Below are 25,491 nucleotides of genomic sequence, written 5' to 3'. Positions count from 1 at the left end.
AGCTGCGAGGAAAACGATATCAGCTCTGGAGCTCATTGCCAGCCCTGAGTCCAGCAGTGAAAGTATTTTATTTACTTGCCTTTTTTCTACACTGCATCCATCTTTTCTCTTACCTTGCAGTTTTTTTACTGTCCTTCATTCCCTAAGACTGGTCAGTAGTCTCCTTCCACTAGTCCTCTGACTTATCCTTCCCTGCTCTGCCATGCTGTTGTAGCTGTTAGTGCCTGAACTGGCAAAATTATTTATGTAATCAGTCATATTTCTTGCTTCCCAATAATAATATTTGTAAATATTTCAGTAAAATATTTCAAAACTTGAACAATTATCCATTTTTGAGAAAAAATTGTTCACAGAACAAACGTGTGGGGAAAAAACTGTGGCCTGATGCCCTACTGCCTCCCCTTCATGCAGCCATTTATGAGTATAAAGCATAAATCAGACAAAATTTTCTGTTTACAAGATATTTACTTAATGCAAGGATAGGTTGCAAAAGAAAAAGTTAGCAAAAGAAAGCAATACAAATTAGATTCTGCTTTCTAAATATGTGGAACAAGATTTCTAAATTGTTTACAATCTTTAGTATCAGTGTGTTTCTAACGCTCAGCTACAGTTTCCAAAAAATGAGGCTGATTTTCAAAAACTGTTGAAAAAAATAACACTGAAAACTTAATTTCCCTGAGGCATTTTGCACTGAGGATCAGGAAACCTGAAGCACCTCCCCAAACTCTCTAGTTATTTTTAAAATCTAAAAAGGATTTTAATGACTTGATGCCATCACTTTAATGGCCTGCCATAAAACTAGCTATAGGCAGAAATTAAAAGCTAATCCTGAAGTGCTGTTTTTCTGCTCTGCTTGCGTGATTGCCAAGGTTATCCACGGGGTATGCCAATAGTTATCCACTGGAATATGCTCCCCACTTGCACTGAGGCATATTCCAGTGGATAACTGTTTCTGTGTGCAAACCCCATGATGGCCCAACGACTTGCAGCTCGTGCTGTGCGACCTTCACCTTAGACACTCTGGAGAAAAAATCCCAGGGTCTGACAAGCACAGTGGAAAGCTACGCTGCTTTATTTTCCCAGTTTTATTTGTACTCCCTAACAGTGCGCAATGCACAAACACTGTGTTGCAGCCAGCAGGTCCCTACAGGTACGACTGTGCTGGAAGCGGAGACCGCTCAAAGCAGCTTACAAAACAGAACATGACTCTGTTTTAAAAGTTAAAAGTGGCTTTTCAAAAGAAAAGGCCTCCCAAAACTTTTTGCAAAACTAGACCAGATTTTTACAAGCATTCTCTACCATAACTCTACTGTGTATCTCTTGCCAGGAGAAAAATAAATCAAGTCTCCCTACTTGTTTCCATTCCACCTCCCTTTGCCAGCGAGTTGAAGGTGTCTGTATCTCAGCTGGGTCATCACGATACACCAGGGGCATCTATTTAGTGACAATTAGGGCAATTGCAAACCTAGTTTGTCTCAAGAGCTTATCTCTATTTTAGCCAATCTTAACATTTCAGTGGGGTTGGGGAAAAGAGCTTTTAAATTTTGGATTCTAGCGTTATTTAATTCCTTGAACTTCATATATTCCACTTTGAAATTAAAAGTGGTTTTCTCCCAAGGACAGGCTACTTAATTTACTTCTAGATGCTTCCTTAGAGGAAGCACATCTGCTTGACCATTCAAGATAACGCTGCTTGTTTTCATTCAGTCCTTGCAATTCTGTCTTCTGGCCTCATAAAAACGAGCAAGGAAATAATTAGGCTTCGTATTTACAGAATGTCTTCCAAGATCCTGCGAGTTATTTACACATTTGGGTCATTCACATTTAGCCGTTTCATACCACGTATGAGAGATGCAATACGTTTTCTCCTAGAACCAAAGGGAATGAATCAGCTCAGCATCTTGGTGAACCTCCATTAAATTTCAAGTTCCAGTCAAAAAGCGTCACTCAGGAAGACGTGAAGAGAAGAAACTGTCTGCTCGGGCTTTGGCCTTGGCTGCCTCCAGTTTTGTAATAGGTCATTATCCTGCTGAGGGTACCTCTAATACTACAATAACTTCTGTGGTTGCAAATTGGGTAGAAATACCCCTGCAGGTTTTTAATTACTTTGCTGGGATATTTGTGTGAGGCAGCTGCATTCATGTAGACTGCAGGGAAGCTCAGTTACCTTGCATATACCTAGCTGCTAGTTACTAGTACAGCAGATTCAGGTACATTTGCATAGATCTAAGTTTTAAATTGAAATAGAAAATTTCCCAGTGCTAAAGAGAGCCCTGGAGGCGGTGCCTGTAAGTCAAGAGCTGAGGTACTGCCATAGACTAATGAAATCCATATGTGGAAATGCTTATTGATATATTGATAGTGTGGTGGTGGTGGGAACCCAAGGATTTCAGGCCACCACGAAACTTCCAGAAACACCTCTTAAAAGCACTGCTGAGATTTCTCTAAATGTAGCCAACAGAAAATTGGTGCAAGGGACAGGAACAGCACGAACAGGGCTTGGAGCAACTTTTGCACTCTGCTTGCAAATGTAAAAGCTAGCAATTAACCCAGAGATGCTGGCTTCAGAGTAATCCAAAAATGTTCTGCTGATTTAATTACTTCCTGCAAATGAAGAGTGTGGCCACTGCCAAAACTACATGTATGCTGTAATTTTAAATGCTTCATGCCTACATTCAGTAACTAAATCTGCATTTAGGCATGTAAGTGTTGGGTCCTGTTTTCAGAGATGCGTGGTGCCTACACCTTCCTTTACCATCAGAGAAAAGCATTGATGCTCAATGTTTCTACATGTAAAGGCATTGGATTAAGTGTTTGACATGGTTGAGGTATCCGATTTTAAGCAATGTCACCATGAACATTTTCTACTAGAGACTTTTTTTTTTGCTAAATCTTTGTCCTTGTATTAAACAGATTTCCAGATCAAGAGATTCTGGGGCAAGTAGTAGCTTATTTTGGTGCTGAACAGAAATGCAAAAATCCTGCAATCTGTGTAATAAAATGGGGTCACACTGAATCAGCACTGGTAAATACACAGTAATCCTTGCCAGCATTTAGCCTACTGGCCAACACAGCTCAAGTAACCTTTTCAAACTATAGGACGGAGGAGAGACAGTATGCTCCTTGGAGGAACAGTGGAGATTCTGTTCTTCACCAGCTGGATGACTCTGTTCTGGGCTAACACTGAGGCAGATGACTTCATGTTCTGTTGCACAAACTTTATGTAGAAATCCTGTTTCATGAGTAATACTTAAAATTTCTGTATTCCTAAGGATTCATTTTTGTAATCTGTTGGATCTTTCCTGTCCAAAATATATCTTGTATCAACTGAGTTCTCTGAAGCCATGGATGCAACAAAAAATCCTGGTGATTCCCCCCAGACACCCTGTACCACCAGTGAAACATCCCAGGGTGCACAGAGACAATGTTATGGAAATGGAGTTTGCAGTGAAGGGCAAGGGAAGGGGATGATCCTATTGTTGCCATGTTCAAACTTATCACATCCCTTTACTTTTAGGGAGTCACTGTCAATGCTCAGCCATCATCATGTGAATTTTTTCAAAGTCAGATGCTCAGGGCCCTCAGAAGCATTTAGCTGCCCCAGCTCACAGAGGTCTGCTTAGTCCTGACCACCAGCAGCCAAAGAAACATGATAAGGAGCAAGAGCAACCTATTTTAGGCATCAATCTCATCTACTGCCACCTATCTCACGCTGAGCAAGATTTCAAATAATGCCATTCAGTAGGACTGAACACGAGATTATTACAAACACCTTCAATGCAGGAAATGTTTTTGCTATTTCCAGCCATAGAAGTTAAAAAGTGAACATGGTTGGGCTTTTGCTCCAAAAGCAATTTTTCAAAATATCACTCTTGTTGAATTTTTATTTTAAATAATTTTTTTGAAGTTCTATATGAAAAAGAAAATGAAAATGCTGCTTTAATGTGGCTGGATTTTAGAGCGTGGAAGTTTGAAATTACTTTTTCAAATAAAGCTGTCATTTCTGAGTTCATTTTTATACATAGAAATATGTAGTATGTAATAATGAGTAATATAAAACATATACAAGTAAACTCAGAAATTATATATATATTTCAATACATACAGAATTTTTTCTTAACTGAGATATTCAACACAGGCGTACTTTACAGGAAGATTTTGTTCTTAGGATATTTTCAAAGCAGCAAATAGCAAAGAATATCAGGGGCGTGGAGAAGAGTAGCAAAACCATTTTAATTACAAAAGCCAGTTAGAACCACACAAACGAATAAATGCTTTGAGGGCCGCGGCAGTTCTGAATGCACAGCAGTCAATCCCATGCCCTTGACTGGCTGTCCCTCCAGGAGAAACCTCCAGGGAGTCCAGGCATTATTCTTGGCTGCTGGGCATTAATTTTTGTCTTTTTTTAATATGAGAAAAAAAATCCCAAATCTGCAAACATAACAGTTTATGAGAGAAGTAAATTTGCTTACTTGTCCTTGGGGTCCTCAAAACCCTGAAAGAAAGGAAAAGGACACAAGGGTTAGGAAACAGGCTGACCTTGAGTACACAAAGTGTCCTGAGAATGGCATTTTGAGAGGAGTTTTCAGGGTGCTCTCATTGTTAGGTGTGGATGGACAACCGTAACAACACATTACAATATTTTGTGCTGCCATAACATCAGGCAGACAGAGCAGTTTTAGTAAAACACATGCCCTTGGATAGAAATTTATGGAGATGCCTGAGTTGAATGCTGGCATGCTTCATCTCAGGTGCCTTCTTTTTTTCAGTCACCATTACAAATGATAGAATATGGAAATTATGCTGATATTATAAGCGAGGATATATTTTACTTGAAACAAAACTGATAACATGGGCCAGCTATTGTATTCAACAAGGTTGCACTTCTCAAAGCTGGGCCTTGGCTAAGGGAGCTGGATGCATTTCAATTTTCCTCTCTTCAGGAAGAAACTCAAGGGGTCCCCATCTTTCTCCCTGACTGCATGCACACATGAAACATGTTTTCTTGAATAATATTTCAGGAATTATTTATAATTTTTGTAATAGCCAAAATGTTCACAATTCCTTTAGGGCCACCTGAACTGAGTAAGTGTCTGCATTTACGGGTCATCCATAGTTAAAGTGGCTGGAAGGCCTCAGAGAAACATATGTACAGAGGCATAGTTGTATGTGACCGAGCTGCATCAAAATGGCCATTTTGCATGGGCTGAGACAAAATCTGCCCTCTGACATCTTGGCTTAAATTAAACTGAAGTCAAGAAACGTTGTATATTTGACAAGCAGGGTCAAATACTAAGGGACAGAGTTTGTACCCTGTGTTCCAAAACATAAAACAAATGTAGCTGGGAGATAGGAAGAATTCCTTTTGTTTTCCTCCCAGAGACCTCAGGCCAAAAATGCGCCGAACACGTGAGGACATTGCAGCTGCTGGACCTGCAGGCGCTACCAGACTGGGGGCAACAAACTCAGATCCATCCTGACTGTAAAAAAGTAAAAATCTTTGGGCAAAAGTCTTCCCACAGCCAGCTTGTCCAAACCACCAGAAACAAGAGCGTTGACCAGACACTAAACATGAACAGATTCTGCCCTTGCAACTAGTCAGCAATGTGGCAGTACGGCGAGAGGCAGAAGCAAATGCAACACAAGCCCTGAACAGCATCAGCTTTGCAAGGGGAAAAAAGTGGGTTTTGTCACTCGGGTCAACAGCCAGGACTGTGATTCACTGAGAGCGAGATTTCCATTTTTACATACTCTGTTTCAGACTAAAAACACACTTCAAAATAGAAACCGCAACTCCAACTTAACACATCAGAAATTCAGATAAGGGAAGTCTCTCAGTCACATGCGACAACCACCAGCGGATCCAGTGGGAAGAGGGAAACAGTAATGACGATTCAAAGTTAGCACGTCCAGTTATTCAAGCAAAAAAAAACATGTACTTTTTGATTTCACACTAGAGATGATGAAGTGATCAATCAACTTTTTGTTGTGTGGCTTTTTTTTTTTCCCCTTAATCATTTTACAGTTGTCAGGAATATCTGATTGATTTATTTATTTATCCTCTAAGCAATGCTACAACATAGTGCCAAAACCAAAAGCTCACTGACTAATCATGGAGACAAAATGCTCACTAATTTGTCTGGTGTCATAGTCAGGCTGAAAAAAAAAATAAAAAATCAGCTGAACATGAATAACTACCAGAAAAGAAATAAGAGGAGAGCGTTGATGAGAAAAACACCAGTACTTGCTTATTAGATAGACATCAAGTTCACATTTTCAAGCTTAGCCACATGGGAACGGGACGATTGACTACAGTGGGAGAGTCCCCTAAAATGGTCTGATTTTCACAGGCAGCTGTGAAACCTTCATCCTACTGATATCCTGAAACTAAACACAGATCTCACACTCCTGCCTTCTAGGTGCACAAATTTGAGGATACAAGCCAACAAGGCCAAGTTACCAAAACAGCTCAGCAAGCATATCCTCAAAAAATTCCCCAATATTTCAAGCATGGAAAAATATGTAGGTTGCATATTTAACTGGTCATTTACATGAAAGATCATTTGATCAACATGGAATTTGATTCTCTCCTGCTTCTATCCCCCAGCAAAACTGGTATAAGTCTCTAAAATAATACAGGATAAATTGATCTTGCTTCTCAATTTAAAATACTAAATTGTGCTTGAAACCTTGGAAATTATTCATGCTGGTAGCTCAAACGAAATCGGTCTTTCAAAATTAAAAACTTAAAAAAGACGTATTTCAGGTAAAGCAAAAAAGGAACAGATTAGTACAATTTTTTTCCTGGATCTTCATTTAACAAGGCCAAATATTTAAGAGTGACTTGAACTTTAATTAGAGAGAATCAGCTTAAAATTAAATGTAGTAGGAACCTCTTTAAGTTAAGCAAATTAAATGATTCATTTCAAACGTTCCCATTTCATACGAAAGATTCTTCAAGCAGAATTGCCAAAAATGGAATTGTTATGAAGAAAGGTCTGCAGGATTATTTTAGGAAAAACACCCCATACACAGCATCTTAAAAAATGGTCGTTTAGGAGGAGAGAAAGGAGATCTTTATTATTTGCACTGATAGACTTTGCCAGGACACAGAGCAAATATATCTCTAGGATCTGGCTGTGACCAGAGATTTCCTTCCCTGTCCATTAAAGTGCCTGCATCTCAATCACATACCAAGAAGTCTTTTAAGTGGAGGAGATGATCACACGCACAGGGTCACGCTGCTTGCCCTATTTTGGCTTGGGAGGGAAATTTTCCCCTGTGTTTTGGTTAATGTGTTTTCACCTCCTCCTACTTTGTGGGCATGCTTGGTCCATTGAAAAATTTGCACTTAAATTATTTCCTTCCCCTTGCATGAGGCTTGGGACCAAATGATACGTTGGTCTTTTTTCTCCTCTGCAGCTGGCAAATAATTTAGTTTCTTGAGGACTCAGATGCTTTGCTCCAATTAAAGCCCTTTGGCTCAGTATAAGGCTGCTCACATGAATTGCAATGGATAAACACTAAGTACAATCGATCTTGAAGAAATATGGTCTACGTGGGTTTGCCTTCATTCCTAACACTCATGATCTAGTAGAAAAACTTCCAAGATTGAGCAGGAAAGTGAAATAACAGATATGTCATGCCAGACACCAATACAGGTTGGGGAGTGGCAGTACGGCGAGAGGCAGAAGCAAATGCAACACAAGCCCTGAACAGCATCAGCTTTGCAAGGGGAAAAAAGTGGGTTTTGTCACTCGGGTCAACAGCCAGGACTGTGATTCACTGAGAGCGAGATTTCCATTTTTACATACTCTGTTTCAGACTAAAAACACACTTCAAAATAGAAACCGCAACTCCAACTTAACACATCAGAAATTCAGATAAGGGAAGTCTCTCAGTCACATGCGACAACCACCAGCGGATCCAGTGGGAAGAGGGAAACAGTAATGACGATTCAAAGTTAGCACGTCCAGTTATTCAAGCAAAAAAAAACATGTACTTTTTGATTTCACACTAGAGATGATGAAGTGATCAATCAACTTTTTGTTGTGTGGCTTTTTTTTTTTCCCCTTAATCATTTTACAGTTGTCAGGAATATCTGATTGATTTATTTATTTATCCTCTAAGCAATGCTACAACATAGTGCCAAAACCAAAAGCTCACTGACTAATCATGGAGACAAAATGCTCACTAATTTGTCTGGTGTCATAGTCAGGCTGAAAAAAAAAATAAAAAATCAGCTGAACATGAATAACTACCAGAAAAGAAATAAGAGGAGAGCGTTGATGAGAAAAACACCAGTACTTGCTTATTAGATAGACATCAAGTTCACATTTTCAAGCTTAGCCACATGGGAACGGGACGATTGACTACAGTGGGAGAGTCCCCTAAAATGGTCTGATTTTCACAGGCAGCTGTGAAACCTTCATCCTACTGATATCCTGAAACTAAACACAGATCTCACACTCCTGCCTTCTAGGTGCACAAATTTGAGGATACAAGCCAACAAGGCCAAGTTACCAAAACAGCTCAGCAAGCATATCCTCAAAAAATTCCCCAATATTTCAAGCATGGAAAAATATGTAGGTTGCATATTTAACTGGTCATTTACATGAAAGATCATTTGATCAACATGGAATTTGATTCTCTCCTGCTTCTATCCCCCAGCAAAACTGGTATAAGTCTCTAAAATAATACAGGATAAATTGATCTTGCTTCTCAATTTAAAATACTAAATTGTGCTTGAAACCTTGGAAATTATTCATGCTGGTAGCTCAAACGAAATCGGTCTTTCAAAATTAAAAACTTAAAAAAGACGTATTTCAGGTAAAGCAAAAAAGGAACAGATTAGTACAATTTTTTTCCTGGATCTTCATTTAACAAGGCCAAATATTTAAGAGTGACTTGAACTTTAATTAGAGAGAATCAGCTTAAAATTAAATGTAGTAGGAACCTCTTTAAGTTAAGCAAATTAAATGATTCATTTCAAACGTTCCCATTTCATACGAAAGATTCTTCAAGCAGAATTGCCAAAAATGGAATTGTTATGAAGAAAGGTCTGCAGGATTATTTTAGGAAAAACACCCCATACACAGCATCTTAAAAAATGGTCGTTTAGGAGGAGAGAAAGGAGATCTTTATTATTTGCACTGATAGACTTTGCCAGGACACAGAGCAAATATATCTCTAGGATCTGGCTGTGACCAGAGATTTCCTTCCCTGTCCATTAAAGTGCCTGCATCTCAATCACATACCAAGAAGTCTTTTAAGTGGAGGAGATGATCACACGCACAGGGTCACGCTGCTTGCCCTATTTTGGCTTGGGAGGGAAATTTTCCCCTGTGTTTTGGTTAATGTGTTTTCACCTCCTCCTACTTTGTGGGCATGCTTGGTCCATTGAAAAATTTGCACTTAAATTATTTCCTTCCCCTTGCATGAGGCTTGGGACCAAATGATACGTTGGTCTTTTTTCTCCTCTGCAGCTGGCAAATAATTTAGTTTCTTGAGGACTCAGATGCTTTGCTCCAATTAAAGCCCTTTGGCTCAGTATAAGGCTGCTCACATGAATTGCAATGGATAAACACTAAGTACAATCGATCTTGAAGAAATATGGTCTACGTGGGTTTGCCTTCATTCCTAACACTCATGATCTAGTAGAAAAACTTCCAAGATTGAGCAGGAAAGTGAAATAACAGATATGTCATGCCAGACACCAATACAGGTTGGGGATGGACCTGCTGGAAAGCACGTCTGAGGAAAAGGATCTGGAGGTCCTGGTGGATAGCAAACTATCCATGAGCCAGCAGCGTGCCCTTGTCGCCAAAAGGGCCAATGGAATCCTGGGTTGCATAGGGAAGAGTGTGGCCAATAGGTCAAGGGAGGTCATTCTTCCCCTCTGCTCTGCACTGGTGAGGCCACAGCTGGAATACTGCATCCAGTTCTGGGCTCCCCAGTTCAAGAGAGACAGGGAACTACTGGAAAGAGTCCAACGTAGCGCAACAACGATGATGGAGGGATTGGAGCATCTCCCTTATGAGGAAAGGCTGAGAGAGCTGGGACTCTTTAGCCTGGAGAAGAGAAGGCTGAGGGGAGACCTTATTAATACGTATAAATATCTAAAGGGTGGTTTGAGGGAGGATGGAGCCAGACTCTTTCCAGTGGTTCCCAGAGACAGGACGAGGGCACAAGCTGGAACATAAGAGGTTCCACTCAAATATAGGGAAGAACTTCTTTCTGGTGAGGGTGACAGAGCCCTGGAACAGGCTGCCCAGGGAGGTTGTGGATTCCCCTTCTCTGGAGATCTTTAAGACCCGGCTGGATGCAGTCCTGAGTGATGTGCTCTGGGCAACCCTGCTTTGGCAGGGGAGTTGGACTAGATGATCTCTAGAAGGTCCCTTCCAACTCCACCAATTCAGTGATTCCGAGATAACGGAGGGTGCTGCTGCCAATAACATGCATATAAAGCCACTCTCTAGGCTCACCTCTGGAGGCTGGGTAGCTGAGCTGGGGCTGTACCCAACATGTTCGGGTACAGAGCAGGCTTTGAGCTGCACCAAAGATACAAGACTGGCATTTCTGCACAAAAACACCTGAATGGCCAGAAAAAATAGCTGATAAAAATGAGGTGCCTATCTTTTAGAAGAGAGGAAGAGACGGGGTAGGAAGAGAAACAGCCAATTCCTGGAGTTAAGTATACAAATCCCCTCTTGACTGCTTATGGATTTGTGCCCAGCAGACCAAAGCAGCGCCGATGGCTTTCGAGGGTGCTGGGAAGAAAAGGCTGGGAATTGTCAGCAGGGATGAAAAGGACAGAAGTGGTCACAGCTACAAGAATCAGACAGATAGGAGTTCACAGGAGTTCAAGAATAGCTCCATAATCGTGATGATGAAGTAGCCCTTGTTAAGGCCAAAATTCCTTTTCTCTAGAAGGGAATATAAGGCATGAGATAGGTCGTATCACAGTGCAGTACTAATGGACTGCTGCATATAGGACCTCATGCAATTTTTATTCAGTCTCATTTTAAATATCCCTGATACAGGAGTTTTTCCCCTTCCCCCAGGAGGCTGCATTATTCTGCCATCAGATTGCATACATGAAGGTAATAATATTTAATAATTGCTCTGAGACTAAGATGGTTCTCTCTCTTACTTCAGGAATATTAACTCAAATTTAGTTGAATCAGCTCCCTTAAAGGCAATAGTGCCTACCAAAGAACAGTCTTGCTCTTTCTTCTTTTCTACATGAGATTCTTAAAAAATCATATTTTTAATGGCAGGTCAGGTGGCTGTGAATTTACAAGCACTTACTTTTAATGACCATCCTCAGTGGGAGTAGACATGTGCAGGAGGTAAAAAAAGAGGGAATCTTATATTACTGCATCTGTCCCTAGGGCTTACTCTTTTATGGGGGATATTTTATGAATATCTATTGTGCTAAAACCTCCTCTGACTGCCATCTCTCTGCTTGACTTCTAAATTAACTAAGCCCTTTTCTTTGAAGATTAAAACTGGTTCCTTAAATAGAATGATAAAGTGTTTGTCAAAGCCATGACAAGCTAACTGCTATACCATAATGCTTCAAATCAAGAACCATTAGAAATAATAATTCTAACTTTGAGAACATTAGCTGCAGTTATTAACATATTGTAAATATGCAAAGAAAAGTGGAATAGACTCTACATCCTTTTAACTTTTCATTTAGATCCAAAAATAAGACAGTAGAGGGGCTGATGAGCTCTATGACCTTCTTAATGGCAACGTGGCTGGGAAGCATGGATTCCACCTTAAATCTTCACTGCAACTACAGCAAAGATCATAAGAGCAAAAATGACTGAGAAACTAATTTTTCTTGCCCTTTGTTCATCTCTAGAACAAAGTTGAAAGGGGACTTACACGATGTTAAAGCAGAAATCAAAGGAACTTTAGATTTAGGGGCAAAATGAGCTTTGTAAGACATCAGGCCAACTTGCAAAGCAACAGTGCTTCACAGAGACAGTGACCATGGAAAACAGAAAAGGAGAGTGACAGTGGGTGTAGTTAAAAACAAACCTGGTTTGGCCTCATCGCAAAACTAATTATTCACATCTGTTTTCAGCAGTGGTATACATTCTGCCTTTGTCCCTGTGGTCAACAACACAAGGCTACGGAGACAGATGCTGTCAGGTGTAAAAGCAGAAACAAAACTGAAGGACTTCAAAGTGCTCCAGCCAGAAATAACACAATTTCTATAACAGAGTCCAGAAAGAGCTGGCACAGAAAATACTAAGCCTGATAGGAAAGATATTTAACAAGCATCTAAGTGCAGAACAACAAACTGGCAGAAAACCAGTTTATGAAACAGATTATATGATGAGTGTGTCTGCTATAGCTGGAACACAGACTAATGAGCTCCAAAAAGGAAAGCTGAAGTGCTCCCTTTCTGCAGCCCACCCCACTTGATAAATAGACTTTCATTCCTCTGCGCTGCTCACAGATGGTGAAACCCTCTACTTTGTTCTACTCAAAATAATGTATGCAGCCCCCGGCTGGCAGATCAGACCTGGCCAAACCTGTGAATTTATTTGGCCCATCAGATTTATATCTATAAAATGTAATGGTTGTTTAGAAACAGGTTTCCCCCTTACTTTTAATTAACTTCTGGCTGTGAACTCACACCTCTGAGAAGTGCGGGTTGCTCACACTTCCCAATTTTCTGTGAACTCTGAATCCGAATTTCTTCATTTCAAAGGCCACATTTTTTAAGGAAATTGCTACGTGAATCTCTGCCTCATTTATGAACAATTACCAGAACTTGAAAAACAGAAAAATACACAAAATATAAGTAGTCCTAGAAATGCTCTGAATCAGTTCCTGGCTCCCTAATCTCTGTCCTTTCATCTCTATATTCCAACGATGATAAACACAACAAACTTCTACAGAAACTACTGTCAAATAGCCTTCTAATCAGATGCAGACAGATTGAATCCAAGCTCAACCAGCCTTAATTGAAACTGCCCACTGGCACCAGCCAGAGCTGTTCACCCTCTCTGAAAACCAGACCCAAACCTGCTGACCTGCCTCCTTTTGTCATTAAAGCTTACTGTCCGCTTTAGGAAGCTTTGGAAATCATTCCGGTAAGTGGCACAATTCCACCTCCGATGTCCACTTATGCAACACTGCCACCAACATCAGAGTAAAATGTTTCTGCTAATAAGAATTGGTATCTTTATTTCTGTAGGCTTAATTTAGTCCCACTCAGGTTTCACAAAAGCAGCTGCAGATCAGCTGTTATATCTCGCTGACTCATATACCTCTTTTAAAGAATTTAATCACGAATGATTGCAAGCCCTGATCAATTAGAGTAAAAGTTAGGTTTGCAGATGAGGATAGAAAACTGTACGAAGCCTCTGACAATTTGAGCGATGTACAATATTCTATATGGCTCCCACTCATTTATAGGAGATAACACGGAACATGTGAATCCTTTTTTCAGAAGCACCAAAGCAATTACGTAGCATAACTTCAGGACAGGATTCCTCCCCTTGCTGTTTGTGAGCTATCATCTAAACCAAATTGGCTATATAAAGCCCAGACTAGATGAACAATTTCCTCCCAGGTCTATAGCAATACACGGAGATTACAGCAGAAAGGATTGCTTGAGGGTTTCTCCCTGCTTGATTACGAGTTCAGGGGATTCTGTGTATGACAATAGCAGTGAAAGAATAGTGGGTCAAATTCTTCTCCATTGGGTGCCCCGGTCCAGCTCCGCTGATGTCAATGTTGCTATTACCAGATTTAGCAGATGATTGCTGGAAAAGAGGATAATGGTGACCTCCAGACAAATGAAACCTTTAGCAGGAGGGCATACTCTCGGTGCCTCATTCATGGACTCAAATCCACTCCTCTTTGATGAGGCTGCACTATTGATTGAGGAAAACTTGCCCTACTGAATTTTATTTTAATGTTTTAATAATTTCTGATGTTTAAGTGGAAGAGATGGCACAGAACCAGTTATAGTGTCTGTTCCTCTGATGCACCTGTTCCTCAATTTTGATTTCCGAGTAACAAGAAAATCTATTGTAAGGCCAACTTGGAAACACAAAAGGAGGAAGTAAGCTGTATTTGCCATGCAACATGCAGAGAATTGTTTGATTTAGGACAGGGTGAAGAGGACAAAGAATTATATTTTACGGTTGAATGACCAGGCTTGTAGATGAGTGCTGTTTCATTAGAAAGTAAACACCAAGCAATCAAATATTGCGTGGAAGACTGCACAGAGCTCCAAGCAGCACCACAAGGAATCAGGCAGTGCCTACCTGGAAGATGAGCATGTTCTTTATTGCACTGGCCATACCCAGGATGCATTTTTATAACCTTGTCTCACATTTTTAACATCTGCATGAAGTCATATTTCCTACACGTGCGTAATCCCTATTTGATTTTAATTTAGTTCTTACTTTGTAACTAACATCGATGTCATACACAATTTCATTGCAAATTTAATGCTTCACTAGTTAGACTCAGACTCATGACAGAAGCATGGTGAGACTGAAATCGGTGTTGCAGACCTTCAGGGTTTCCTCTTTCTGTTCCTAAACTTCCTAATGTTCAACCTTGCCAGCAGTTGAAAAAATAAAAGGAAATCTGCCAGGCATCTGTAACGGGGCTCAGTAATCAAATTAGGCACTCTGCTCACATTTGATTATAACGACTTGGATGTACCTGTTTCTGAAGTAAATCTTCCCAAAAGCATGTACCAGTGGAACAAGCTGAGCTGCTCAGTCATACTAGCCAGTGTAAAATAAATATAATAGCTGTATGGCAGCCTTAAGATCCAACAGCAGGACTTTCCACAGCTGAGTAGATCTCATGATACAACTAATGCAGTTTTGGGTTTTTTTTGGAAGCCAGACAGCATTAGGCTGTGTCAAGTTTGGTTGAAAGACCTCAAAAGTGACCAACATCTTCTGGGCAGCGCTAATAAAACCTCAGTAGGAGCACTGGGTTCGGTGGGGGCACTGCCTCTTATCGATGAAACAGCAAGTGCTCAGAGGGGAACAAGAACAACCACCGGGCTGGAAAGCACCAAATAGGGAACAAACTTAATGAGGGAATTGGAGCTGAGCAGAGATACGGTAATAGTCTTCAAATACAGAGAAGATAACTGTAAAAGGGATAAAATTGAATTGTCCGTAGTCTACTGTGAATAGCTCGTACAGCACCGTGTTTTAAAACTGAAGTGAGGGAATCTGAAGCAAAACATCAAGAAAAATAATCAAACTGTTGAAAAGAATGATCAGCAACATTGTGGGATTTCCATCCTTTGAAGTTTTTAAACAAGGGGGGAGATCGATGCCACAAGCTCTGTGCAGCCTAGATTGAAAACTTCTTAAATCTTTACAACTATCTCGTATTAATCTCATATTCTTTATTCCCTATAAATCCACCCAATATATATATTTTAATGTTATTTTTCTATCTTTTCAAAGCATTTTGAGATACTCCTCTAGACTGAAAAAGTTGAAATAAAATATATAAAATGCTTTTAAGGAAAATTAGGAATTCCACAAGCTCCTTATACTGTCTATTCCTTGCATCTAAGATTTTTTTAACTTAGATCTTCCTCACAGCAAATTAAATGATTATTTTTAATCCTGCCCTTTGCAGTCATGAAGAATGATTTATCGTTATCTTTTGTCCTTGCAAACCTTCATATATTTGAAGACTTTTGTTTCTATCAAACCTTCTCCTTTCTAGACTAAACAAACCAAAGCCTTTAACACTTCTTCACAGGTCACGCTGTTGAAACTCTCCTAATTTGTAATTTTCTCCACTGGACTAGCTCAAATTCATCCACATTCTCCTAAAGGATTAGAATCCCAAACTGGATGTGGTTTTTCAACTATGACCTCAATAATGCTGAGCAGGGCAAAAGATGCAAGAGAATAATTTTTCATCTAGAACAACCCTGTCATTTTGGGAGATACCAACATTTGCCTTTTCACGGCTGTTTACAACATACCTCTTTCAGCTTACATTCAACTACAGTCCCCAAATTGTTTTTTTTTCAGTAGTAGTTTTGTTTTGTTGATGAAAACTGAGACATGAGTATTATTTCCAGAAGTCTAAAATCCATCAATATTTATAAAAGCACTCTCAAATCTATACTGGGAAAAGCAAAGTATTTCTTAGTGGTGTATAAATATTGTTAGAGCTATAATTATGCCTGTACTCTCAAATGCTTTCAAGTCCATTTATTTTTGACCCTTTTGCAATTAAAAATTGGACCAGAGAGACAGTGGGAAAGACAAGGCTGGTGTACAGAGACTTGGGGGAATACTGCTCCTTTATGTCCAACATGAGCAGTACAAAAGTCTGCATTTCCAGAGAGATAGAGTCACTGGTCTTAGACTGACTGCTTTTGTTTAGGAAACAAGAAAACATGCTATAAAAACCAATAAAAATAGAAAGCAGCTGTGCTGCTCTTCTGCCATGCTCTGGCTCTTTTCCTACTCTGTGTACAGCCACAGAGTTGATCCTGTCCAGGCTTCTCAGGGCGAGCGAGGCAGCCCCCCAACCTCAGCATCACCCATCCAACAACACGGACTCCCAGGGCCAGGGCTCGGGCAGAGGCTGCCAGCCCAGAGCAGGGCTCTTTGCCCTCCCATACCATTTCTCTCTGATCTTCCTCTGCTCCAAATTTACCATTTTTTTAGGGGCGGCCACTGACCTCTCAGCCCAACTCAGCGCAGTCCCCAGGACCAGCTTGCTCTGGCTCTACCAGCTGCTGGGGGTCAGGGTCAGCAATGGGCAACATCAGTGGCTCCTGCTTACTGCCTCGCTGGAAGCTCCACACGGCAAGAAAGGCCATCACAAAGCAATGGCAGGGGAAAAAGAAGGGTTGGAGATGGTCTGGAAAGCAGATCAGTGCATGAGGAAGATGGAGGGGCTGTTGAGCAGGACGGAATGGGTTGGCATAGTTGCCAAGGGTAGGGTAGGATCAGGAAAGTAACTCCAGTTTTCCAGGACATCTTAGATTGTTGCTCCGTGGACATATGTAGCATATATTGTCTTATTTATATGTGTGGTAAGCGCCTGAAAAAAATCCTGTGTGCCCAGGGGGATAACAGCCTGGGAAGACTGTGGGAGTCAGCTGGACCCAGCAGAGATTAAGCTCCAAGGCACAGCATGGAGTGAAGCAGGGACCAGCGACCTTCTCGTGCTGGCTGCAGGGCTGCCGTCCCACACGAACCCTGTGGGACCTGCACCTCACCCTGATGCACTGCCAATGTCCCCTCAACACGGCAGCGTGTTGAAATGCCACAACAGAAGAAGAGCAGGAGGGCAAAAAAGGAATATACGGCTACCTTTGATACTAATACATCTTATCCACAACTACTGGTAGCATATTCTAAGAATAGAGACAGCTACCAGAGCTAGCATCCAAAGGAAAGAAAAATGGCCAAAATAATTCTGTTTTCTATTAAATATAACAGTTCCCTCCCAAAAATGCAATTCAGGGAACTTTAATATTCTCTTTCAGGGAATTGTAGTAGCACCACAAAAAACATTGTTTCTCATTTTTCTGAGAAATATTGTTGCCTTCATTATGCAAAACGCTTTAAGTTTGTGACAAGAAACTGTGCCCTTTATAAACATTCCTATTACTCGCTACACACAAATGTGTTCATATCTGCATATCAGTATAACGTAACTACACATCACTGCAACATCACCTGGCTCCAGCCCCAGGACTATCTCACAACTACCCTTTTAAACACCTCTCTTGAAATTACAGGTCTAGGGAGCTCCAGGTTTTAAGGAGAAAGGATCTGTTGCAATGTTTGCCTTCGGCGTACTACTTTGACTAATCCAACCATACGTGTTCCTAGTTTCCAAGAAAAAAGGCTACATACAAGAGGGCTGGGGGAAAGGTGGGTGATGTGGAACAAAGAACACATTTTCAGGAGCTTTGAAAGCTGGTGCAGCCTACCAAGATCAATGACATGTCATCCCAGAGGAGGGCTGCAAAAAGCCTTTGTAGTCCTGCTCCCCTTCTGTCTGTCTGTATTTTGTATTTCTAAGCAGGCAGTTTGCAGCCGGTGTGCCCTGTGCGTGCATTGCAGCACATGCAGCATCCATGTAACACAACGTTAGAGACTACAGACAAATAAAGTACCGTGCAAAGCTGGGCGGTACAAAGAAATGCGTATTCAAATCAGAAGTTAACACAGAGAGAAAGAGTTGAGACAGGAGACAGACAAATTCTTCCTATGATCTAATCAATAAAATGTCAACCTAGCAGATATTAAAATGGTCTCTAGGCCATGGAGAGCAGCATGTTTTCATTTTGACTAATGCATCTCAAACATAAAGCAGAGGGAAATACCGTAAATAACAGATTTTGAAAAGTTGTCCCCAATAACAACAAAAAGTCTAGATGAAAATAACACACCTGAATCAGGTTTAAATTGTTTTTTTAAAAAATAGCCTGACGCATGTAACACAGATAACATCAGCCTCAAAAAGAGCTTAATACAGGAAGCAGTACAGAAGCAGATTGAGTGGAAAAGATTTTCTGAGCTGCTGAATTTGTAAAAAGGTAAATGCCATTACAGGGAAGGTTCATGATAAGGAAGGGGAAAAAAAAAAAAAAAAAGATGCAGCTTTTCCTCCTACAAGTGAGGGGCAGTGAAGTTTTTAGGACTCAGCTTGATATTTCAATAAATAATTATGTTTTTCCAACTGAACAACCAGCTAGACACGGCAAACTGTAATTAACACCAAGAAGCATAATACCATTTGGCATGCGTGCACCTAGTTTCTGAACAGGAGGCTGCAAGAACCCCTTAAAAGCTATTCAAAGAAACTTATAATTATAATTATGTGCTAGTGTGATTAGGCTCTTCTAATAATGTCATGCCTATTGAGAACACCCTATTGAAAAGCCCACATAAAAATGCACAGTTCCAGTGATCTGTATGCATATGTCAGAAGCCCTCATTTGGAGATCTGAGAAATGAAAGAAACATTACTATGGAGATTAAGAAATTTGGTTTGGCACTGTAAAATAATATTATGATTGAATAATATTAGCACCAACTATTAATAAATGTACCAACATTTCCCATTAGAAGATACCATATGCAGTTGCTTACAGCTATACCAAAATTTTTAAGTTGTAGGAGTGAATCTTATATAAAAAGTTCTTTGAATGCTTTAAGGCCTTGGTGACCTGGAGCAGAAGTTTGATTATAGGCAGCAAAGTGGGCAACAAATACACACTTTTGATTCTGTATGAAGGGTCAAAACAGCATTAATAAGGCTATAGCCTAACCTGATTATGCATGCAATTATAGAGGCGTTAAATATTTTTGTTATTATTACAAATAGCTGTTACAATAGAAACTCTCTTCACCTTTATTGCAGGAAACAAAGATATCATCTACAACTTTATGTAAAATAAGCCATAAAAGTGCTCTCAGTCCAAATGCACTGGTAATTAGCTCTTCTTCATTTTAATTTGGAAGGACTGAAAGGTGCAAGAAATGAAGATGCCTGCTACCTTAGGCCAATTAATGCATGTGCTTGAGAATGTATTCTCAAGAGTTAAACACAGTGGCATGATTCCTGGGGACCCGTGAGTATATATGGACATGTAGCTTATAGAAGGTGAACAGCATCTGGCTGCTATCATGCAAGCAAGAAACCCTCACAGGTGCTGGTCTGTAATGATCTAGGAGAAACGTATGTCAGCTGCTGTTTGAATGCCTGGGTTACTGAGCAATTTTTGTAGATAATCCCGTTTTCTCACACAGCCTGGATGAGTTTTCAGAACAAGGGACAAGTCAGACAAAAGAACCTTCTTTGTGCCATTCAGCCTCCCTTCCCCTCTCAAACAACCTTGCACCTCATCTCACAATCACTCACCTCCAGATGTACCTATTATTATTAGTTCTGGAGTCAAAGTAGAATTTACCACCCCCATTTGGAAAACACCCTCGAGGTTGAAAAAACCTTCAGACAAAGCAAGGAGGGATATATAATGCTGCATTAATAAGAAAAGAAATTAATGTCCATAAAGCAAGGCATTACCATTCTCTTCATCTCCTTGGAGACCTGGTGAGCTCCTAGGTGGTTATAAAAGGGCCGGTCAACACCCCAGTGTGGCGGGTTATGGCTGATGGAATTAGCGCGCTGACGGTTCATCTTGGCTATTGTGGCTTTCTCATCTTTCTGAAATACAAACAACAGAGAAACACAGAGTATTTATAAATTTTTGAAACGTTTACATCGCAGTCATTCTTCAAGCATCTCTCACTCTAGAAGCTGGCTTCCAGCCTTGAACTTTAGGAAGTGGCACTGATCAGAAGCAGTCCCAGTTCACCATTTCTTTTTCTTCTCATTTTTTAGAACACTTGCCACCAAGCAGTGCTCATCATTTACCTCCTTTACTTGCTTTGAATAACCACCATAACCTGTGTAAACCGGGAGCATTCCAAAATTGAGACATCTTTTTTTTTTTTTAGTAAACTGAATCAAACTGAATAATTCCAGATAGGAAACTGCAGTTCCAAGCTGACATATTAAATAGAAGGTCCTCAGAAAAAAATAAAATACTGGCGAATTTGCAAGAGAAATGACATACAGTGATCTGGGTGAAGAACAGGAGCTTTGAAGCTCCTTGAAGCTATGGGAATAAACGACACATTTCACTGTAGGTACAAGCAAATGATTTTCCAAGCTTGCAAGAACATCTTCCCAGACATGGTAAGGAAAGCACGTAAACCTTATAAACACCTTAACTGTGTACCTTCTAAGTATAACAGTATTGCAGAGTGTGACAAAATGGTCTCCTCTACCCTAATGCTAGCTGCAAATTTTATCATTGACACTAACTTCCCTGAAGTTTGGACAAAATCTGTGGCTTTGTTATTAGAGTTGATTTTGACTCTTGGTTGTAGTTGGAGTTTATGGCAAAGTTTGCACAGGATCTGTCAGAAAGGTTTCATTCAAGCTCAATGCCAGTTCCAAGAGCACAGAAGTGCAGCACGTAACTAGGCTAAACAACAGGCTGGTTAGTTCCTTACTTTGAATATATTCTCTAGCTAAAAAGACAGGCAGGTTTCCACATGGAATGTGTTCTGCGAAAAGACAGGAGTTTATTGCACAAGATCAAACCCTTTAATCTTCTTCAGCAAGAAGACTTGCTCAGTGAGGATGGTGAGATTTACCTGTACTGACTCAGAAGGCAGTGGCAATTATTACATCCTTGCTTAAAAGAGGGAAACCTGGGCGAGCTTGAAAATTTGGGCAGCAGGGATAGCTACAACTTGGCTGTTTATTACTTAAGAGGCTAAACTTTTTCAAGATAATTGCTGCTTCTATGAGATTACTGAAAAAATTAGACACAGTAGTTAATTTTGCATTTCAGAAAGTGTTCAGACAACTGAATCATTTAAAAAGAAAGCATCAGTTGTTTTAAACTCTAGAATTTTGGTTCAAGCATTGTATGAAAGGTATGTCCGCATCTTTTTTTTTGCCTGGAGTCTTTTTTCCCTACCTACTTATTTTGATTCTCCACTATTCACTGTAACTTGTGCCTGTCAGGAGTTTGCAAAATACCTGGTGTTATTTCCATGGAAACCAGAGAGTTAAATGTCAAGTGCTATGCTGCCTTATATTACTTTTTTTTAAAAGAAATTTTAAAAAGCCTGCTAAAATTCAGTGCTGGGGGAAGCTGCCTGATTGACAAGCATGGGAAATCATAATCTCTTTTCTTGCAAAGAAGAGACAGCTCCGATGACAACATTTCCCATGAGACCACAAGCTCACCACGCAGGCACCAAGCATTCCTGGGAACGTAATGCTGCAGGCTTCACGGCCACTAGCTGGGGACACAGTGCCACTTGCAACAGGACCCCTATGGCAGTAGGTAACAGTGGCCACTGCAGCCCCAGGCTGCCAGCCTAGATCTTCTTTTTCCACCCAGCCAGGACAACAAGCGTAGGATCTCAAGGAAACTCGGTGGGAGCAAACCTAAGGGAGCTAGCAGCTCCCCGGGATGTTTGCTGGGGAGAACCATACGTGCTCACACCTCACATCTCCAGGACAGCAAGTGCTTTCTACGTCGCTTCCTTCCCCACATAGAACACACCACTGTTTCATCTGCAAGAGCTATGAACTCCATCACTTGGCACCAGCTGAATTTCACATGAGCAATCATGACAGAGCCACTGGATAACCTCCAGGAGAGCTGTGTTTCAAATGTTTCTAAAAATACATTAATGTGATGCAACACTGATATCCAGATTTGAGTTGGTTTGAGGTTTTGTTTTTTAAAAGTCACTGCTCTTTATGGTCCCTGCCATGATTTGTAGCACTTTCTCATGTTTTTTCAGCTATGCAATCTTTTTCATAGTTACGCTTCTTCTGTGACGTGACACCAGAAAACTGGTAGAAAATACATTTTCATTATCTCCAAGCAAATATATACTGTTTTCAATAATAGAAGTGACACTGTCAATTCATTTTGTTACAGCTTAGTGAAGGGTTTTCAACCAAAAGCAATCAAAAAACTCAGACACTGAAACTAGTCTGGGGACCTATAAAAGCCAAGCTATTTGGTTACATTACAAATGCCTGTACATCAACAGAGGATAAAAGACACATACAGCAGGTTTCCCCACATGAGTTTGTAAATTCGATTAGAATTTGAGAAAAGCCATAATGCCAAAAAAACAAGCAGATGTACCAACTTCTCTCAGCCAGTGAGTGATCCTTCTACCTGCTGCTAGTGCTGGTGACTCTGAAGCATCACTTGATTAATTTGAAGGGAATAAAAGACCTCATATGTGTTTATTGACACATCTGGGTTGAAGTAACAGTGGGACAAACGGGTAAATATATACTTCTGAGATTGTTTCTAAGCATGAGGTCAGGTCATGCACCATAAATTTTCCATCCTACATGAACTCTGGTAGTATTTCCCCCCAATCCCTGTAGAAGGTTTTCACTGCATTGTGAACTGTGTTTCCACAATATTTCTGTCAGATTAAAACACATATATACAAGCACAGTAGATTTTTTGCTGTCCCCCATTACATACTGTGCTACTATATTATCTTGAATAATAGAACTTTGTTGTTAACATCAATACTTATTCAAAAACATTTTTTTAAACTTGGTATTTTCAAAAGTTGAGGCAATTTATTTTCTGAAAAATCACTTGTTCAGTGGGTGGTGATAATAACAAACTCTAAAAATGCGGAATTAGAAGGATCACAGCTCCTCTATGGAAATTTATGAGGATCCCTCCTCTGCCTCTTCCTGGCCAAGTGACAGCATGAGGACAACTTGCACACAGAGCTAAGGCCTAACAAGACTGGAAAGAATAAAGAAAAGGAAGAGATGGTATTTTTCAGTCCAACTTGTTACAGGTACTACCAACAACAGGAGCAGGTGCAAAAGTTTCTGACAGCAATGATGTTTTCAGATTTCAAGTGGCTAAGCTGCAGAACGCTGTTGTGGGAACTTCTCGAATCTGGATTCGCAATGAGACTGTAAATCTTATTCCCAGGGGTTTTATTGTGTTCCCACCACCAGTTCCCACACACTGAGCTACAGTAAGGCTATAGCAAAACTGCAGAAATAGCTGGGATTTTCTTACACTTATCAATTGCATCAAGCCTGCCTGTTACTTCTTTGCAGGATTTTCCAACACGTTGATCGCTATCAGTGCAACAAAGCAGTGAAATATGAGCATGGATCAGCCAGTTCAGATTAAGTTACATATTATTCTTTAAATTGTCTTGAAGTCCTATTGACACATGAATGATATTTCTTGCAGTGTTACATGCTCCAAAACATTCCCCTCATAAATCATTGCCCTGATGAGCTGTGATTAAATTTGTTAAATTGAGGAATCATCACATTAGATTGATTGTGTTTTAGGAGAGTCACATGCATAACATTTAAGGACCATTTTGTTTCTTCAGCTGGATGGAGTTCCAGGACACTATTTAGAAAAGAATGAAAATTGTTTTTCTAGGAGCTATAGCCAAAGCTTTGTTGAGCCGTTTTAAGGCCATCATCAACAAACCTTTCTGAAACTGTTGTGTACCTGCTATTGTTAAAAGAAACACCCATGTTTACTGCAATTGAAAGACATTAGAAAAAAAAAATAAACATTTTTTTCAGTTTTCCGACTTTGTGCAGTCAGCAATATTGCTCATCTGTGAACAGTCACATTTTGTTTCCACTTGTGTTCAAAGCAAAGCATTTCCCCAGACTTCTGACAATTTTGAGGACAATAAAACTAGCTGTAAATCTAGTGTGCTGTTAAAATCCTATTCACTTTAAGGTCTGTTTCCCACTCCTCCAAACACACTTTTCCACCCTTCTCAGAGTAAAGCTTTTATTAATGATTAAAAGCGATGAGAAGAATAGTTGTGATGATTCTACAAGTTAGTGCAGCACCTGATCTCAAAGAAGAGCAGAAAGTTGCCAACAACCACCAAGTGACATGCTCCTGTACAAATTCCAGAAACTTGGGCAGCACAAGAACTGGGACTTCTGGATACTACAACAGTAATTAAGCCAAGTGCTGTAAGAATAGCAGGGAAATGTTAGGATGGCAGTAATGACTGGGACAGAGGTTTTGAATAAAATGCAGAAGGACAGATATAAAAGTTGTGGAGGTAGAGAGCTGCATGTTAGGAATGCTACAGTCTGCAAGTTAAACTTGAAAAAAAAGTATAACAAGAATAAGACAAAACCACTGTAGAAGGATAAAGACATTGTACTGAGTAATGCTGGGTAGTTCACTAACCTGCCTCAGGGTTAGATTTGGGAATCAGTAAAGATCTGGGTAATACTATTAGTAATTCTAGCTGATAATTCACTGTTTATCTGGAAACACAGACTTTCAGATAAAGAATGAAGATGCAAAGTCAGTAATGGAGAAAAAGCAAAGATTTCCTTGGAGAATTCCTGTATTTCTTTCATGCTAAGGTATTTAGTCTATTAGAAACACATATCCAAATGAATGAGAAAAATATTGAATAAGGACAGAAGTAACCCTGTGTAAGTCACCCTATGTCACCCAAGGACAACAGAAACTTAAAAATCTATGTTACTCCATAACTGAAGAAACAGATTCTTCCTCTTCAGATAATCACTACTGTCACAGTAGAGGCAAAAAGGAAGAGGGATCATAAGCCTAGGGTTATTAAACAGAAAACATGACTAAGTTGGAAGCAAAAGTCAGAAGGACAACCTCCATCCCAGATCTGTGCAAAACGGCCAACTGCAATTTCAGCTCTGGTAACAGATTCTTTTATTACCTATTTAGTCGCGGATCATGACACAGAACTTGAGAGCAGCAAATGCTGGGCTTGAATTAACAGTCTTGAGAACATTCAAGTTTTTCTAAACAGAAAAAATGCAGTAGCTCTCACTGGCTTTGGTTTTTCCAAAGAGCATTTGAAAAGTGCTGTGTTGGAGACTAAT

General features: G+C 40.1%; 1 protein-coding gene across 2 annotated transcripts in view; it reads right to left on the bottom strand.

The window, feature by feature from the left end:
• The window catches only part of ADCY5 (adenylate cyclase 5), a 223,479-nt gene that overhangs the window by 28,683 nt on the left and 169,305 nt on the right, over positions 1–25,491 (bottom strand). For both annotated transcript variants that reach the window (XM_014939150.1, XM_014939142.1), the window contains 2 exons: positions 20,077–20,217; positions 4,473–4,495 (listed from right to left, as the gene is read on the bottom strand). In XM_014939150.1, the coding sequence (XP_014794636.1) occupies positions 4,473–4,495; positions 20,077–20,217 (164 nt within the window). The remainder of the gene's footprint in view (positions 1–4,472; positions 4,496–20,076; positions 20,218–25,491) is intronic.

This window comes from Calidris pugnax, unplaced genomic scaffold (assembly GCF_001431845.1).
Source record: "Calidris pugnax isolate Ruff unplaced genomic scaffold, ASM143184v1 scaffold21, whole genome shotgun sequence".
Taxonomy (NCBI): Eukaryota; Metazoa; Chordata; class Aves; order Charadriiformes; family Scolopacidae; genus Calidris; species Calidris pugnax.
The sequence above is the reverse complement of the archived record's forward strand: the minus strand, read 5'-3'. Positions and strand labels throughout refer to the sequence as shown.